Here is a 17228-nt window from a genome sequence, read left to right on the forward strand (position 1 = left end):
TAGCTGCATCAGAACTGGGAACCAGGGTTGGTTTTTCCAGAACGGCGCTACGAGTAGCACTGAGCATCCTTCTTTCCTGATCCGTTCTATCACCTGAGACAGGAGAGAGACGGGAGGAAAAGCATAGAGCGGGCAGCGGGGCCATATATTTCTTCCACAGCAGCTGGACTGTCTGTGGGTGTAGAGACCACTCGCCTGTCGGAACATTGTTCCTGGACAGTCTGTCTGGTCCTACGTTTAGGAGCCCTGGCACGTGCGCTGCTCTCAGTGAGAGCAGGTTGCGCTGAGCCCACACCAGGAGGCGTTCTGTCAGCCTGTGCAGGTTTCGGGACCTGAGGCCGCCCTGGCGATTTATGTAGGACACCACTGACATGTTGTCCGAGCGGACCAGGACGTGGTGTCCTCTTAATTGGGGACAAAAACGCATCAGCGCGTTGTCTACTGCCAACATTTCGAGGCAGTTTCACGAGTTCACATGTTAATGAAATCTGATGTAATATTAAAATGCGTATTTGGCTGGCTGTCCGGGGGGAGGGCTCCGAGCTCGGAATTCAGCCCGACCCCAGAGTACTCCCCCCTATAAATGTATAGATCATAGGTATCTATGAGCAGACCCAGCCGAATGTGAGGTGATGGGGTGGTGGCGGGATGCTGAGAAATTAGTCATGAGACAGGAGGTAAGGGAAGGCTTTATTTATACTGGCTATTTCTTGCGCTGATTGGATGATTACTTGAACATGCTCCTCCCGAACTTTGTTACATAAAACTTAATTTATGTGCAGAAGCTTCTCCCGTTCTGACCATTGGCCGAAGAACGGTCTGCCCTCGAGCAGCGCTCCCCATCCCGAGGTGGATGCGTCCGTAGACACCACCCTCACACTCGAGGAAGTCCCCAGGCTTACACCTGATCGGTACCAGTCGTTTGCTTTCCAAGGTTTCAGAGCTGCGCATCGCTGCAGTGAAATGCAATGAAATGCATCATTTCTGATTGACCTTGAGACGAAGCAGACCGGAAGCCCACGCTCGGCGCGGTACTCGTGCTTTCAGCCAGAACTGTAGCGGGCGCATGCGAAGCAAGCCCAGCTGAAGTACTGATGATGCTGAGGCCATGAGACCTAGCATCCTCTGAAATTTCCTGAGCGGGACAGACGCGCCGCAGCGGAAAGAGCTCGCTGCACGCTGAATGTCTAGTACGCGCTGAGGTGTCAGTCGCGCTATCATAGACAGCGAGTCCAGTTCTGTGCCCAGAAAAGATATTATCTGTCTGGGGGACAGAGAACTCTTCGCCCAATTGACTCTGAGACCCAGATTCTCGAGGTGATCGAGTAAAATGGTCCTGTGCTCTATGAGCACCGAGTGAGATTGAGCTAGAATCAGCCAATCGTCCAAGTAGTTCAATACTCGCATGCCCTGGAGTCTGAGGGGTGCGAGCGCTGCGTTCATGCACATCGTAAATGTACGGGGTGCTAGGGACAAGCCGAACGGTAGGACTGTGTACTGATATGCCTGGCCCTCGAAGGCGAATCTCAAATATCGCCTGTGACGTGACGCTATCTGTATTTGAAAATACGCATCTTTCAGATCTATTGACACAAACCAGTCTCCTCGGCGAATCTGCGCGAGGATTTTTCTGGTCGTGAGCATTCTGAACTGTCGCTTCGCAAGCACTCTGTTCAGTTGCCTTAGATCTAGTATGGGTCTGAGACCCCCGTGTTTTTTCGGTACCAGGAAGTATCTGCTGTATAGCCCTCCTTCGCTCTGAGCTTGAGATAAAGGCTCTATGGCCCCTTTGCTCAACAGTTTCAAAATTTCGGCTCGAAGTAGGTGTGCTACTTCTGTTTTTACCGTAGTCTCGACGCGCGTCGCACAGCGGCAAGGGCGTCAACGAAACTGTAGCGAATAGCCTCTCTTTATAATGTCTAGCACCCCTTCGAAACCCCGGGTAGCCTTGCCCATGCATCTGCACGAATGGCTAGGGGTTGAATGCGGAGCGCGCTCTGGTCGCTTAGCAACAGAGGGGCTTCGGTGTGCTGCAATGGCTTGTCACTGGGGCTGTACCCTCAAGGGTACAATATTGTACAGTCTTATACCTGTGGTGACAATTTTGTTCCTTTATTTAACAGTACAAAAATGGACCCTTCAAAAATGGTACAAAATTGGCTTTGACAGGGTACAATCGTTGACTATAATGAGATTTATATATATATATATTTTACACACACACTGAATTAAAATCTGAATTTATTAAATCCTTTTCATTTTCACATTTTCCAACATTTCATTTTAAACTCAATGTCTAACTGTGATATATAAATTATTATCATCCGAGTAAGTGTCATTTGCCTGAAAGTCCATTTCATCTCCTTTCATCTCGACGTCGGTTACTTCTATGCCTGCTTCTGATATTTTCTGAAGGACCTCCTCGGTTGAAAGCCCTGTAAGAACCATGAGTAACCGTGCTATGACTTCTCCACCGATGGCCAAAAGAAATAAAGACAGCAAACTGGACGTTCTTTTAAATTGAGATTCAAGCAGCCAGTCAGGGCTGGCTCTACATACACTCTCAGAAAATAAAGTACATAATTGTACCTTTAGGGGTATAATGGCTTGTCACTGGGGCTGTACCCACAAGGGTACAATATTGTCTCTGAAGTGCAGAGAAGGCCAGGAGTTGATCGTTGCCCATTCAGTGATGGTGAGGTTGCAGTTTTCTGGATCGAAGAAGAGGCCGTCTGACTCCCTTTTGGAGCATGAAGGCATGAAGGCCCAATGAGAAGGGTGGAATTTCTGGCAGGAGTTTCCTCTGTGACGAAGATTTATGAGCCTTTGTCTTAAATCTGCCTTACCTCTTTTCTGTGCATTAAACTCAGATAGATATAACAAATCCACACATGAACCCATGCACAGCAAAATCCCCAGTGTTAAATTAAAGCTACAATATGCAAGAATTTTTGGCCTCTAGAGGGCGCTACATTCCAAACAACAACAACGGCGTAGCTTGATGACGATGTGAAGGAGCGTGGAATGATGGGAACTGTCATTTTAAACTCCACCGTGGATGTAAATCAGTCAGACGGGAATCGAAAAATCATGTTCATGGATGAGGCTAAGTTCTATTTTTATAATGACATGCTTTTTGTGGCGAGGGGGGCGTAGTTCAGCGCGGTCTGTAATGGGAGAGAGAAGAGACAAGCAAGTAGATCAAGTGCAAATGATGAACACCTGTGTCTTATTGCAGTGATCGGCGTGGAGAGACCGCTTATAAGCCGCGCGCTGGAACGAGAGAAAGACTGAAGAGAAAATTGGACGCAGAGAAAGAAAACCGGTGGATCCGAGCTCTCATTTTTGAACTGTTTTGTGCCGTCGCGGTTGCCACGGTGAATGCGCGTTGTGCACGACTTTTGTTTGTTTTGCTTTATTTTAATAAAGTACGAGTCCCAGTCACGCCGACCCCTGTCTTCTTCCTTCCTGACTCTTGAACCTCATCACACTTTTATTTCATTAAAATGAATTAACCGCAAGAAAAGTAAGGTTTAATACTAAATTGGTTATCATAGATGTTACTGTATGTCGAATTCATTGTTGTGATAACGCTGCGCAGTTTTACATGTTCTAAACAATTGTTGTAAAAGTACATTCGAACATACCCACATCATTTGCCAAAATACTGATTAATCTTTATGTACAACACATGCTATATTTATTTACATGGCCATAAACACCAGACGTGATAAACAATGTCAATAAACTAAACACAAATCTAAAGCAATAATACTTCCCTTACATAAACATAACTATTACCGAATGCTACATTTGGAAAATATAAAATTAAGCATGCTTTGTCGACAGAACCAGCTGCAATCGGTAAAGAAAAATTGTGTTCCATAACGACTGCAAGAAACAAGCTAACGTTTGTTGCTTGATAGACGCTACAACTACAACTACAACTTCCGCATTTGTCAAGGACTCCACGCAGTACGAGCGGAAACCGAGGGTAACGCGGATATGACGGAATTGACTGGCGACACCCAGCTCCCCCCTGCTCTAACGCCCCGTTTCCTTGGTTAAAATTGCAATTTTCTCACGATTTAAAAATAGTTGGAAACATTTGGGATATTGTAAGTAATCAACTTAACAAAATATATAACACTGGCCTTGAGATTATAGGATATTTTAATGCAAAATTCTTGCACATTGTACCTTTAAACTTTTTTTTTTTTATATATATCTGTTATTTAGCTCATTTTAAGTAATAAAAACATGCAAAACATTTTTTACCATGTCTAAGTAATATTTCATGCAATAGAGGGTTAATAAACTCTTTTGGAGCAGTAATTTTCAGTGTGCGGACTTCACACTTCTTTATTTTGTCTATAATCGTTAACGAAAACGAACGAAAAAACGAAAACTAGGTGGGAAAAAACATTGTCGTTAACTGAAATAAAAATAAAAACGAGGCATTACAAAAAAACGATAACTAACTAAAACTGTAATGTGTGTTTGGCAAAACTAACTAAAATAAAATAAAATTATAGAGTAAATGTCCTTAGTTTTCGTCTTTGTCAAGGTCTTTCATTTTTTAATGCTATTTCAAACACGCAGCTTATTCGTTCAGCTGCATTTCCTTTCCCTTCTCTCCCTCCATCTCTGTCACTCATGCGTCTCTCACATGCGCGCACGCACGCACACACACACACACACAGCCCCTCCCCTCCATGCACACCGGGTCTCCATGAGAACGAGTGTTCGTTCGACGTTGAAAGCAAGTTCGCGAAAGGTTGGTATCTCTATAGAGCTGGTAAGTCCCGCCCCCTTCGCTAACCCCGCTGGACCTCTAGGTTGAAAAATCGTCAATGCAAGTGAATGGGAGAAAATAATTATTTTCTGGTCCCGTTTGAATTTTGCCATGAATGTGAACATATGTTGTCTGTGAATTTTTTATGGAACTTTTCGTGTAAAGAATGCTACAATTTAGCGGGTAGAAGTTTGATACGGTTAGACTTTGTGTGAAAGCACTTTGTGGACTACAACTCTTCGCTGCTTTCGACGCGTTTGAAACGTCACCACCACTAGCACACGGCTCTAGCTCACGGATCCCGCTAAACATGACTGTGTCTTTGGTGCACTTCACCGCCTTCTTTCAAGGAGAGGACAAAATCGTTGAGGTTGGTTTAAACCACGGGTAAGTCAACTTTATGGGGTGACGTCACATAGGCGACATGTAGTCTTTCTCGTTATGTCTTTTCCACAACTGCTAGCCGACGAATCATACCATATACTGTCAAACTTGTAACATGAAAGATTATATAAAAAATTCACAGACAACATATGTTCACATTCATGGCACAATTCAAACGGGACCAGAAAATAATTATTTTCTCCCATTCACTTGCATTGACGGTTTTTCAACTTTGAGGTCCAGCGGGGTTTTATGGAAGGGGCGGGACTTACCAGCTCTATCTCGTGAACACCTTTACACAATCACACATTAAAAAGTGTTATAAAAATATTTTAAATTCTGAATGTAATTTTGGCATTGTGTTAATGTCGACCCGAGAAGCGATTGCGCCTTCTTTAGAAAGGTAACTAGGCGCAAGTTTGAGGTAAAATGCACTTTTTGTTTGTGGTTGTCGATGTCAAAACTCCCAAACTCTGTGAAGTGGATAGTGGGAGGAGCAACAAAGAATAGAGACAAACACTACAACAGCAAATAAAACACATGCGTCCCTTGGGACGTAACACACTATATAAGCTGTGATTCAAATATTAAATAATGTTATGTCATTTTTTTACTTTTACACTGAATGTTTGCTGCTTCAATCCAGATGAGTAGGCTATTGGCTGTATAGGGTAAATTTAGTATAGGGTGTGAAAATTGTACAGCTGTGGTATTTGTATAGGGTGTGAATTCTGTATAGAAGATGTGTAGATTTTTGGTACGGCGTGTGTATTTTGTAAGAGGTAAAAGAATTTCAATGGGGTGTATTTTTTTCTAAAATTGTATGATATTTTTGTTGAGTTATTATTACACAATACTTTTTCCGACCTTTTTGAATCTTGCCCCTGACAAATAACCCAAATTACAAAAAAAGGCTAAAACTAACACTAATAAAAACTAAACTAAAACTAAGCATTTTCAAAAAATAAAAAATAAAATAAACTAGCAAACCCACTTTAAAAACTAATTAAAACTAAACTGAATTTGAAAACAAAAAGTCAAAACGAAATAAAAATAAAAACTAATGAAAAATGCAAAACTATAATAACCCTGGTGTACATATGTGTCCACACTACAGGGTGTTAAAATTAACACTGAAGCAGTGTTGAAGTTAATGAGATAATTAAGTTAACACTGAAGCAGTGTTGAAGTTAATGGGATAATTAAGTGATTAATTAAGTGATGATTGGTCATTAGTGGTGACACCTGATGTTAATAAGCAGAATCATTGACGGAAAGAGAAAAAACAATAACAGAAAAAACACAAGAACTACAACTGACTTCGAGTCATTACACATTGTTGCACTTATTATTACCAGTTTTACTTTATTTTCTTCTATTTTTCTTTTCAAGTTACTATTATGGTGGTCAGTGTTTGCTTTAGTTGGGCTCTTGACCCTTTTCACTTTTAATATTAGTTTTTCTCTGACTGTTCCAACATTGTGTTTATAAAGCACATTTGTTACTGCAAGAGAAAACATGACCTGCTCACAATGGCCCTCATTTATCATTCTTGCGTAGAAACGGGTGTTTATATTGGCGTAAGATTATGCTTACACTCCTCTCATCGCCTAATTTATGAAGCTGTGCGTACCTTTGAAATCCAGGTGTACGCAATACCGTACTCGGTTACTAACGTAACCTCGGTTCTCTCTAGAAGAGGGAACGAGTACTGCGTTTTATCAAAACGCTACGGGAAAAGTCTCTTTTCACGAAACACTGAAGCAAAAAATTATCCTTTAATTTTCATATATGTAAAACGCGTTGCGGCAGCAGCAGTCAGCTATGGCGAGACGGCTTGCTCGCTCATTGGCTGCTCTGCGGCAACTGCTTAAGCCTATCGAGCGAGGCCTGAGATGACGTCAGGCCAATGAGGGTGCTTCGCGCCCTCCTCGCCACTTCCCGCCGAAACGGGCGTGGCTTACCTCTATAAAAGGAGCTCGAGAAGGCTGATTCACTTGATTTTGATCGCCGAAGCAAACCAGAGTGAACCGTACGCACGGCAGAGAACGCAGTACTCGTTCCCTCTTCTAGAGAGAACCGAGGTTACGTTAGTAACCGAGTACGTTCTCTTACGAGAGTTCTCTCGTACTGCGTTTTATCAAAACGCTACGGGAACCCCTTGCAAAACGCCGTGCGTGCTGGGATAAAAACACTGATCACTGGAAGCTATTTCAGGCACACAGTGCATAATCACCAGATTGACTCACACAGAGTCAGGGAATAAGGGTGGGAGCCTTAATACCCTATACTGTAGCGTCGTAGAATAGACATGTCCACAGACGCAAGTATAACATCACATAGACAGGGTAGGGAACCTGAACTAATGTGGGAAATGTGGGTCTTACACAGTTCTGCCCAAGATAGTCGGTAGCGCATTGCGCATGGGTTTCAGCGGTCTGACTAGACAGCTGAACAGATTACACCGACAAAAGCTTAGCCTGTAAGGCGGGAACCTCTAGGTTATAAAACCTGATAAATGTAGACGGAGAGGCCCAGCCTGCCGCCGTACATATATCCTGTAGGGAAATCCCGCTGGACCAAGCCCACGAAGAAGCAACGCTTCTTGTAGAGTGCGCTCTAACTCCCAACGGGCATGGAATGCCCTTGGCAGTATAAGCCAGCGCTATGGCGTCAACTATCCATCTGGATAGACTTTGTTTCGAAACAGCCATTCCTTTGGAACGTCCGCTGAACGAGACAAAGAGCTGCTCTGTCTGTCTGAAGACAGCAGAGCGGGACATATAAGCTCTTAAAGCCCTAACAGGGCAAAGAAAACTCGAGTCCCCTTCCTCACTCGATGCCGGCAGGGCAGCCAGGGAAATAACCTGAGCCCGAAAAGGCGTGTTGAGGGATTTCGGCACATAGCCGTGCTTAGGTTTGAGTATGACTTTAGAGTCATTAGGACCAAACTCCAAGCATGCCGGGCTCACAGAGAGCGCGTGCAGATCGCCTATGCGCTTCACTGAAGCGAGAGCCATCAAAAACACTGTTTTGAAAGACAAATGTTTGAGGCTAATAGACTGGATAGGCTCGAAAGGGGCACCTTTCATGGCCGCCAGGACCGTAGAAAGGTCCCACATAGGGACTGAAGGAGGTCTGGGTGGATTCAGTCTCCTAGCTCCCCTGAGGAAGCGGATGACTAAATCATTCCTTCCCAGTGACTGACCCAGCGTTGAACCGGAGAACGCTAAAATAGCCGCCACATACACTTTGAGCGTGGAAGGGGATCTGCCCTTATCCAACAGCTCTTGTAGGAAGGAGAGAACCTCCGTTACCTCACATTCGAGGGGTGAAAGGCTCCGAGCTGTACACCAGCCGGAGAAAACCGACCACTTTCCTGGTCGACGGCGCTCTAGCCTCCGTGATGGTATTCATGACTCCCTCTGCGAGACCAACGGGTATCCGTTGAGCGCCCACACATGAAGGGACCATAGTTCCAGGTGTGGGTGCCAGATCGAGCCCCTGGCCTGCGAGAGGAGATCTCTCCTCAACGGCACTGGCCATGGAGCGATGTCTGCTAACTGCATCAGAACTGGGAACCATGCTCCGCAGAAACCACAAGGCATGCAGAACATAGTGTTTGTGGGCACTAGGCAGTGGGCACGTTCACTATGTTGCGTGCGTGATCGACCCGAGTCGAATATATGAGCGCGGGCCCTGTGTGAAGGGCTGTGCTAGTGTGTAGGGATGGGCACTAGCAGTGTGCATCTTCTCTACACATATAGCATCATCGGCCGTGCTCGTGGGCAGCAAAAAACACGTCTGCAGTTGCCTCTCGGGGAACAAACAGAGTGATTTGCATTCGGCGGCATAAATATTTTCTGCCGGCCGGCCTGGGGTTCGAACCTCCGATCCCCCGCGCGCAAGTCTAAGAATCTACCAATGGACCACAGTGAAGATACATTGACAAAGTCAGCGCGAGTATTATCCGCACTGGCGTTTGCTTGTCAGGCATGTACCACGTGCTTGTGGGCAGCAAAAAACACGTCTGCAGTTGCCTCTCGGGGAACAAACAGAGTGATTTGCATTCTGCGGCAATAATATTTCCAGTCGCCGAACAGGGAACTGAGAAATGTGAGAGAAAAGAGTTCAGACCGACCAACGGTGGGACTAAGAACACTCTTTTCTCCTTCGCCGGTGAATGACGCGTGCAGAGGCAGGGTAGCTTTTCTTGTAACGTAAAGAAAAACTAATCCCGCCGTCCGCTTCCAGGAAGGGCAGCCTCGGAAAGGATGCCTGGCGAGTCCTCAGAGTCACCGTAGGCAATTGGCTCGGAGCGAGCGCGAGCGCTGCATGAGAAGGCGTCTTGAAAAAGACGCAGCTCTTTTAGGGGTGAGTGTTGCAGCGAACACACACACAGAAAACAGAGCAATAGCAATAAAGGATATAGGCGTCGGAAAGCGCAGCAGGTACGGCTGTAGAAGGCGGCGTTGGCCAGCGGCTTCGAGGGCTCGTCCCGCTGAAGTGCTTGCTTCAAACGACGCTTGCTTCCGTGATCCAGCGATGCGTGCGCTTCGCTGAAGAGATTAAAATCAAGTGAATCAGCCTTCTCGAGCTCCTTTTATAGAGGTAAGCCACGCCCGTTTCGGCGGGAAGTGGCGAGGAGGGCGCGAAGCGCCCTCATTGGCCTGACGTCATCTCAGGCCTCGCTCGATAGGCTTAAGCAGTTGCCGCAGAGCAGCCAATGAGCGAGCAAGCCGTCTCGCCATAGCTGACTGCTGCTGCCGCAACGCGTTTTACATATATGAAAATTAAAGGATAATTTTTTGCTTCAGTGTTTCGTGAAAAGAGACTTTTCCCGTAGCGTTTTGATAAAACGCAGTACGAGAGAACTCTCGTAAGAGAACTGCGCTTGATAAATGCCGCGGTCATTAGAATCACACGCCCCTATATATTCAAGTCTCCGCTTCCCCCACGCCCTCATTTTACGCCATGGACACACGGAAGACGGCAAAGAAGAGAAACTTCTTTGAGAAAGAGAAAGCGAAACCAGGGAAGTGGAAAGAAACAAAATTGATTTCTAGATTTTTATTATTAATGACGTTTATTGTTATTTAGAAGAAGAATGTCGTTATTATTATTTGTATTATTATTATTATTATTTAAAAGAAGAAGAATGTCATTTTTGTTATTTTGTCAGTCTGAATGATTTTTTTGGTCATTGAAAGCCTTTCATTACTAAACCCAGTCAGTGCACATCTGCCGGGCCTAACCCTGGCCTAACCATCGTTTCAAAGAATAGTACAACGGCGAGCGCGTCGAAAAACGCCTCGTCCGTTTGGGGAGGTGCGTGCGCAGTCTGTGCGGAGACTCGCGCTGCGGAGCCAGGCGAAAGTATAAACAAGGCTTGAAACGTCAGGTAAAGCGCACAGGCTCGCAACTGAAGGAATACATATGCCTACAATTCAAATGCTTTGGTAAAATCACACAAATTAAACATTGAAGTCCATGTTGCACAAAAAATAAACACTGAAGTTTATAATTCCTATGTTGTTGTTTTTTTTTACAGTGGCTCATAATATATCATATCTTTTAGTTTGTCAGTGCGTTTTGCAGTGTTAGGAATTGTTTTTCTGCGCATTCCCGCACTCAAAACGTGCGTACACCACCTCGTGAGCTGGCGTAGGATTTGAGCGTGCCGTACGCCAACGTCCATATTGATAAATCTCAAAGTCACCGTGGTTTTGGGTGTACGCCAGGTGTACGCTGGAAATTTGGTGTACGCACTTTTGATAAATGAGGGCCAATATGTTTTGATGATAATGACTTTATCATCATGTAGTGTCCTGATTCACTGATGTCATTCAGAGTCTAAATCTTTGACTATATGCTTGATGTCTCGTTTTAGTATTGGTGATTGTAGCTCTGAGATTCTACAGTTTGAGATCCAACAGCAATATGAAAATTTTCGAAAATACTTTGTGCAAAGAAGTTATTGTCTTTAAACACACAGAAATCAAGAATCAGCATTAGGGATGCACCGATCCACATTTTTTCACTTCCGATCCGATCCCGATACCTGAATTTGGATATCGGCCGATACCGATACTATTCCGATACCAGAGCTGTGTTTGCTTTAATATTATTATTATCATTTTTGTTTATTTTATATGATGCTGAAATAAACTTCTCTCAACAGGCAAGTAATAATATGTTATGTAGCCTATGTATGCATGTATGTCCCAAAAGGCAACTTGAGGTAAGTAAGTTATAAGGTCAGAAAAGGAAGTCAGAAAAACAGGAAATCCTGTTAACAGGAAAAATCCCATTCTGAAAACAAATATGCAACTGGGGTTTCAAATTGATTGTCATGTCAATATTTATTACATTCCCAAAATGTCAAATACTTGCGTCTTGAAATATAAGAAAAGTGCAAGTGTAAACATATTACACACACACTATCTGAAGGGTGATCCTCGCTCCGATGCAGTAAATGCTCGATCAACATCAGCATCGTGCAAACAAACAAGCGGATTTTGCCTCAGACGCGCGTCGATTTCGCTTCAAACTTTTGCTTTTTACGCACGTCAATTTTTCTCTGGACGCGCGAATGGATTCAAAATATTCAAGCGTCCAACTAGACGCGGTAGACGCGAATTTGACGCGCTATTCGCGTTTGGTGTGAACGCACAGTAACGTGGTGCTTTTTTAAATGTTTGATTGCGTTCGTTGTGTTGTACGACGCGAGGGAGCTTCAAAGGACACATTGCATCATTGCAAACATTGCATTTTGCTGTCTTGCTCTGCGGTGTTTCCAGTGTGAAGTATATCCACACAGCGGACGTTGTTGGCTAGCCGCAAACTGCGGAATGGATTTCCTGAGCGGGAGCGTGTCTCATAAATCTGTGTCTCATTGAGCCGCGCCTCCGTTCAGGAAATCCATTCCGCAGTTTGCAGACAGCTAACAGACTATCCGGCGGGAATCACTTTTGGAGTCATTTCAGCAGACGTTAAAGCGAGTGCAGACATGACTCATGGATATCGGATATCTCCGCAGGTTGGATCGGGAAAATCCGATACGTGAATTACGCTGGAATTATGATGTGAGCCATTGATGCGTTCTGATTGGTGGCCCCCATCATGCACTGCAACATTAAGCATTTATTTGATTGTCACCATTGTTGAGATTTATATGTAGATTCTTGATGTCTGTGTGTGATTTAAAAACTTTCAAATCATTAAAACATTGCTGGAAGTAACTACTGTAGTGAAAAATTAATAAACATTTGGATAATCAGTTTATAATGATGGGTGCCATCATTGAATCACGTCACTATTAATTTCATCATCAAAACATAACCAGGGCTGCATTTCCAAAAGCATCTTAAGCCTAACTTGATCGCAGACCAACTGCAACAAATGGCCTATACGATCAAATTAGGCTTGCGATGCTTTCAGAAAACACAGCCAAAGTCGCAGTTTCTCTTGCCACAACACATATGCTTTATAAACACAGAGTTGGTGCAGCCAGAGAAATATTAATGTTAAAAAGTAAAGGGTCAAGAGCCCAACTAAAGCAAACACTGATCACCATAATGGTGACATGAAACGAAACATTCCATAAAACATTACCATCTAAACGTCTGTTAAATCTAAATAAGACCGTGTGTAGATGTATGACAGAAATAAAGTCAAACTGGTAAAATAATAAGTGCAATAATGGCTCGAAGTCAGTAGTTCTTGTGTTTCTCTTTTTTCTGTTCTTGTTTCTCTTTCCGTCAATGATTCTGCTTGTTATCATCAGGTGTCACCACTAATGGCCAATCATCACTTAATTAATCACTTAATTATCTCATTAACTTCAACACTGCTTCAGTGTTAACTTAATTATCTCATTAACTTCAACACTGCTTCAGTGTTAATTTTAACACTCTGTAGTGTGGACACATATGTACACTGAGGAGTGTTCATTTAACACTGGGGATTTTGCTGTGTGGGGGCATGAACCCAGCATGATTGACATTCATTGTATGAAGATGTACAGTGCATCAAAGTTTGAATTCTTGTTGGTCAGCAATATGTAAATTCTAGGGGAGGTTCTCTATATTAAACCCTGCGCTCGTCCTCCTAAAGTCCACATGCAGCTCAACTGAAGAGACGCAGAAGTCATAATGGAGCTGGAGGGCATTTATACAAATGTTGACAGCGAGACCTGCAGCATGGGCAACGAGAGGGCACTGGACAGAGATGAAGATATTTATGCTAATAAGGACCGAAAACTCAGCCAGAGTGAAGCAACAGCTCAAAAACACAGTAAGACATTTAGTGTGCTTTTAGTTATGTTTATATTGAATAGCAGTAATTTTCAACATCTGTTCAATATATGTTTGTAATTATGAACCTGTTCCTTAAAAGCCTTACTATTTTAACGAGAAAATGTATTGAATTTTTTTTATGTTTTCCTGTTTGGCAGGAGGTTTGCCAGGAGGAAGTAAGTGTGTTGTGTTGAGCACAGTGTGCTTGAGCCTCACTCTAAAAAGAGATGTGTTAAAAATGACACATGTTGTGTCAGTTTTAACACATGTAGTGAGTGTGCCAGGGCTGGACTGGGACAAAAAAAATCCTGGCATTTTGGCCCAGACTGGCCCACTATATGATCATAAACACCACCCATCTTTGTACGCCCTTAAATATATGCATACCAACTCCTATTCCTTAAAACCACTAATGCCAGGTAATGAGTGAGTATAGGAACAAGTGAGAGTTAACAGATGAAATATGTAAATATTTGACATTTATTAATACAGTTGAACAATACAGTTGAACAATACTGCATTGGCATAGCAAAACCAGTGTTTCTCACAGGATTGTTGGTAAAACTGTGGTGTGTGGACCTCAGTCCTTCTAGGGGGGTTTGGGGGTACACAGCAAAATCCCCAGTGTTAAATGCAGAGGTGGAGAGTCCAGGGGTCAGAAAGTAAAAGTCCTGCCAGATATTTATTCCACCCATGAACTCACACAGCAAAAACTCCAGTGTTAAATGAACTCTCCTGTGAGTTTATTTGGCTCCAGACTCAAGAGTGTTAAAGTTAATGAGATAATTAAGTGATTGTTTGAGTGATGATTGAGCATTATTGAAAACACCTGATGTTAACAAGCAGAATCACTGAAGGAGAAAATCTCTTTTTTAAGTTGCCATTATGGTGATCAGTGTTTGCTTTAGTTGGGCTCTTGACCCTTAAACTAATAACTTTAGATTTTGTTTGGCTGTTGTATCTGAGTTATAACTCTCAGATGAACAAAGAGAAACGTTGATCAGGTGGTGTTGGTTATGTTTTGACATAATCATAATTTGACCTGAATCACAAAACTAATTTAGAGAGTTAAGTTTACCTTGTTGATTATAGCTGCCTGTGATTTTAATATTATGCCATGTTAATAATTTTCAATGTAATCTGAAAGATTTCTTGAAAGTTGTTCTGATCAAAAGACTTTGAAAAATTATATTATTTGGACACACTGACACCAAGAATCAGCCTGTGATTCTCAACAATGGTGACAATAATAAAGCATGTTGCAGTGCATTCTGGGTGCCACCAATCAAAACTCATCCATGGCTCCCATCATGCATTGCGGTATGAATAAATTATGATCTGAATTGTCTTGTTTTCCTAATTGAATATTCTTTTTGTCACCATTGTTGAGATTCATACACTGAATCTTGATGTCTGTGTGTGCCTTAAAGAAAGATTTTCTTTTTCTTTATCAGAACAACTTTTAAGAAATAATTTGAATTATATTGAAAAATCTGGAACTTAATCTGTAGAATTACTGTGATGTTGTAATGACCAATATACATTTAAGTCAGAGATTAGGCTCTAATTGAGTTCAGTGATTCAGATCAAATTATGATTATGTTCAAATATAACCAACACCACCTGATCAACTTTTTTTTTTTGTTCATCTGGCTGTAATAACTCAGATCAACAGCCAAACAAAATCTAAAGATAATCATTTGAAGGTCAACTGCCCAACTAAATCGAACACTAATCTCCATAACGGTGTCTAAAATTGTGATTTTTCTCCTTCAGTGATTCTGCTTGTTAACATCAGGTGTCTTCAGTAATGGTCAATCATCACTCAATCAATCACTTAATTAGCTCATTAACTTTAACACTCTTGAGTCTGGAGCCAAATAAACTCCCAGGAGAGTTCATTTAACACTGGAGTTTTTGCTGTGTGAGTTCATGGGTGGAATAAACATATGGCAGGACTTTTACTTTCTGACCCCTGGAATCTCCACCTCTGGTTAAATGAACACTCCTCAGTGTACATATGTGTCCACACTACAGAGTGTTAAAATTAACACTGAAGCAGTGTTGAAGTTAATGAGATAATTAAGTGATTAATTAAGTGATGATTGGCCATTAGTGGTGACACCTGATGATAACAAGCAGACTCACTGAAGGAAAGAGGAACAAGAACAGAAAAAAGAGAAACACAAGAACTACTGACTTTGAGCCATTATTGCACTTGTTATTTTACCAGTTTGACTTTATTTCTGTCATACATCTACACACGGTCTTATTTAGATTTAACGGAAGTTTAGATGGTAATGTTTTATGGAATGTTTCATTTCATGTCACCATTATGGTGACCAGTGTTTGCTTTAGTTGGGCTCCTGACCCTTTACTTTTTAACATTAGTTTTTCTCTGATTACTCAAACTCTGTGTTTATAAAGCACATTTGTTGTGGCAGGAGAAACTATGATTTGGGCTGTGTTTCCCAAAAACATTGCAAGCCTAATTTGATCATACAATCCATTTGTTGCAGTTGGTCTGAGATCAAGTTAAGCTTAAGATGCTTTTGGGAAACACAGCCCTGTTTATGTTTCGATGATGAAATTACTAGTGACCTGATTCAATGATGGCACCCATCATTATAAACTGATTATCCAAAGGCTTTATTAATTTTTCACTACATTAACTACTTCCAGGAATGTTTTAGGAATCTAAAGGTTTTAAAATCACACACAGACATCAAGAATCTACATATGAATCTCAACAATGGTGACAATCAAACAAATGCTTAATGTTGCAGTGCATGATGGGGGGCCACCAATCAGAACGCATCAATGGCTCACATCATGCACTGCAACATGAATAAATTATGCAGCTGAATTGTCCTGTAATTTTCATTGTTTGCTTTTATTTTGCTATTGTTTTGTTCTGACTTCAGTAGCTTGTTTTGTGATGTTCAGAGTTGATCTGTTTGTCACTAGTTTGTTTATTGTCACCATTGTTGAGATTCATATGCTGATTCTTGATGTCTGTGTGTCTAAACACAATAACTTCTGTGCACAAAGTATTTTCAAAATTTTGATATTGCTGTTGGATCTCAAACTGTAGAATCTCAGAGCTACAATCACCAATACTAAAACAAGACATCAAGCATATAGTCAAAAATTCATGCTGATAATGTCATTATCATCAAAACATATCGTGAGCAGGTCATGTTTTCTCTTGCAGTAACAAATATGCTTTATAAACACAATGCTGGAACAGTCAGAGAAAAACTAATATTATAAAATGAAAAGGGTCAAGAACCCAACTAAAGCAAACACTGACCACCATAATGGTAACTTGAAAAATTCCATAAAACATTACCCTCTAACCTTCTGTTGAATCTCAAGAACTTTTGTTGATGTATGACAGAAATAAAGTCAAACTGGTAATAATAAGTGCAACAATGTGTAATGACTTGAAGTCAGTTGTAGGTTTTGTGTTTCTCTTTTTTCTATTATTGTTTTTTCTTTTTCCGTCAATGATTCTGCTTATTAACATCAGGTATCTCCAATAATGCTCAATCACCACTTAATTAATCACTTAATTATCTCATTAACTTCAACACTGCTTCAGTGATAACTTAATTATCTCATTAACTTCAACACTGCTTCAGTGTTAATTTTAACACTCTGTAGTGTGGACACATATGTACACTGAGGAGTGTTAATTTAACACTGGGGATTTTGCTGTGTATTTGACATATTGCTCAATGTAATACAAA

At 42.0% G+C, this 17228-nt stretch overlaps 1 protein-coding gene across 1 annotated transcript in view; it reads left to right on the forward strand.

The window, feature by feature from the left end:
• The first annotated feature begins 13202 nt into the window (after positions 1-13202).
• Positions 13203-17228, forward strand: part of LOC311285822 (uncharacterized protein) — a 37232-nt gene continuing 33206 nt past the window's right edge. Inside the window, exon 1 of the mRNA XM_084401626.1 lies at positions 13203-13474. Coding sequence (XP_084257752.1) covers positions 13333-13474 — 142 coding nt within the window. The 5' untranslated portion in view covers positions 13203-13332. The remainder of the gene's footprint in view (positions 13475-17228) is intronic.

The sequence above is a fragment of the Rutilus rutilus genome (genome assembly GCF_951802725.1).
Source record: "Rutilus rutilus genome assembly, chromosome: 2".
NCBI classification, from domain to species: Eukaryota; Metazoa; Chordata; class Actinopteri; order Cypriniformes; family Leuciscidae; genus Rutilus; species Rutilus rutilus.